Below are 2,366 nucleotides of genomic sequence, written 5' to 3'. Positions count from 1 at the left end.
TAACAACGACAATGATAACGATTCAAAGAGGAATAATAATTATTAGGATAATAATAATGATAATAATAATAATAATAATAATAATAATAATAATAATAATAATAATAATAATAATAATAATAATACAGATATACCAACAACAACAACAAAAACACACAGACAAAAACAATGAAAAATGAAGTACACTCACAAGGAACTATTGAACAGAAGTGAACAACAAAGACAGACAGACAAAGGAGAAACGACAGATAGACAGACAGACAGATACACAAATACCCCAATAGATAGAGAGAGTTCAGATAGATAGGTAGATTGAAAGACGAATAGATGACACAGAGACTGATAGATAGATTGAAAGGCTCATGGACGACACACAGACAGTGAGAGACAGATGGGCAGAGATAGATAGATAGATGGATAGATAGATAGATAGAAGGGAATAGACGAAACTCGTAGTCGGTTCGTAGAGTGAAAGTGTTTATTCCCTTTCACATGATTTATTTCTTTTTGTTTCGCGTCGGCAATCTTGCATAAAAAAGTGGACTCAGTTTGCACGCTCACTGAGGGACAAGTGTCTTTAAGGGTCAAAATGGAATGGTTCTGCATTGCGGTACCACACCTATTGTACTGTTATTTTTTTTCCTTTCTCGTAAGAATGGTCTGCTTTGCGAATTTACTGTTCAGTGCGTTATTGTTGTCTTTTGTTCTTAGTTCTTTTGTTCTCGTTGATTCGTTATTCTACAGTGTGGTTCTACTGCTAATGTATACCACACCCACTATTCCTTTTTTTCCCCTTTATGTTCTATTTTTACGATAATTGACTCCATATTTCCTATATGACTCTGTTTAATTCTATGCTACGTTAATCTACTTCAGGTTACTCTAATCTACGTCCACCTATGCAGTGCTTTCTCCCCCTTTCTCTTCACCTGTCCTCACTCGCTCACGAATCCCTCCTCTGTTCGACTCTCTTTCTCTCCTCCTCTAATTTACTTTACACAACCCTACTCGCCTCTACATTACCCTCACCCCACCTCCCCTTTCCCCTTTAAAAAATCAACCCAAATCTACCCAAATCTACGCCGTTCTACTGGGTTTGGCGAGCTGGTCCCTGGTCCGCCCCGCTCTCGCCTTCCCACTCTCTCTCGCCCATTCATCGATTGCAGCAGACGACGCGCCCCGGACCCCGCTACAACGCACTACGACGACCTCTCCCTCGTACTTACTGGCAGTCGTTCATGATCTCCTCCTGCGTCCTGACTTGCACGGGCGCGTACTTCTCCACTTTGTCCTCGTAGTTACAGAAGCACTTGGTGATCTTGTCGTCGAAGCAGTTAACGAGGTCCTCGAGGGAGGTGGAGAACGTATCCTTGAAGTTTTCCGTCGTGTCTGACATGTTGTCGAGGAAGTCATTGTCGTTCTTCTCCGGGGTCGTGCCGGTCGTGTTGGGCGTCGTCGGGTTACAGTTTGTGTCTTGGGACGATTGGAAATCCGAAAATTCGGCCCACTCGTCCGTGTCGAACTTAGCAAGGGGGACGGACACCTCGAGCTCCGCCATCTTGCCTTCGCGCAACTCCACCATCGCGGCAACTGACAGCTCGACGCGAACGAGCGAGATTCGGCGAGGAAGCGCGAGACGTCCACGCACCGGGGGAGGGACCCGGAGGGGGGAGGAGGCGGCGCCATATTCAAAAGCAGCTGTGTTGCGGCGACGGCGCTTGTGCGTCGGGTGCGCTTTTCTTGGGGTGATTTCTTGTTATTGGTATGCACTACGCCCGTAAGCACACACATACAAACACGGACACACACACACACACACACACACACACACACACACACACACACACACACACACACACACACACATACAAACACACTCACTACACACACACATTACGAACAGACCCGCCGGCACACTACACAGTACATACATCCCACACACACGTAATATCTCTAAATATCCATTATGACAACCAGCTCGCTCTTCTTTCTACACAAAACCATCGCGCTGAACAATTTTCTTAGAAAAAAACAACCGAAGATATTTAAATGCACAAAAAAGAAAAGAAAAGTTTCATCCATACAAACTCTAAGTGTTAAAACAAAGAAACGTAAGTATTTTTGAAACAGGATTAAGAACTGGCGAGGACTTCAATAAACCAGTCTACATTCCCTCGTAAGTCACTTCAACGCTCTTCACAAAACCCTTGAACAAAGAAAATGACATAATTTTATGCTCACTTATTTCAATATATATTTTTTTCAGATCGACATCAGCTAATCATTTGAAGGAGTCATGTTAAACAAAAACAAAATGTTCTAAACAAATAAACAAAACAGCAAAGAAAATAGAATAAAAAAATCAC

At 42.9% G+C, this 2,366-nt stretch overlaps 1 protein-coding gene across 1 annotated transcript; it reads right to left on the bottom strand.

Annotated features, from left to right (window-relative positions):
• Positions 1-544: 544 nt before the first annotated feature.
• Positions 545-1,582, bottom strand: LOC113821043 (fasciculation and elongation protein zeta-1). Its single transcript, XM_027373473.2, has 2 exons — positions 1,227-1,582; positions 545-575 (listed from the first exon to the last, which is right to left on the bottom strand). The coding sequence occupies exons 1-2, from the start codon at positions 1,580-1,582 to the stop codon at positions 545-547; spliced, it is 387 nt and encodes a 128-aa protein (XP_027229274.2).
• Between the last annotated feature and the right edge of the window lie 784 nt (positions 1,583-2,366).

This window comes from Penaeus vannamei, chromosome 18 (assembly GCF_042767895.1).
Source record: "Penaeus vannamei isolate JL-2024 chromosome 18, ASM4276789v1, whole genome shotgun sequence".
Classification (NCBI taxonomy): Eukaryota; Metazoa; Arthropoda; class Malacostraca; order Decapoda; family Penaeidae; genus Penaeus; species Penaeus vannamei.
The sequence above is the reverse complement of the archived record's forward strand: the minus strand, read 5'-3'. Positions and strand labels throughout refer to the sequence as shown.

What these genes read in the sequence shown, in the direction of transcription:
- LOC113821043 (XM_027373473.2), bottom strand. Translation starts at nt 1,582, where the DNA reads ATGGTGGAGTTGCGCGAAGGCAAGATGGCGGAGCTCGAGGTGTCCGTC. An exon ending in GAGATCATGAACGACTGCCA is followed by an intron (nt 576 to 1,226) that starts GTAAGTACGAGG and finishes TGACCCTTAAAG; the next exon opens with ACACTTGTCCCTCAGTGAGC.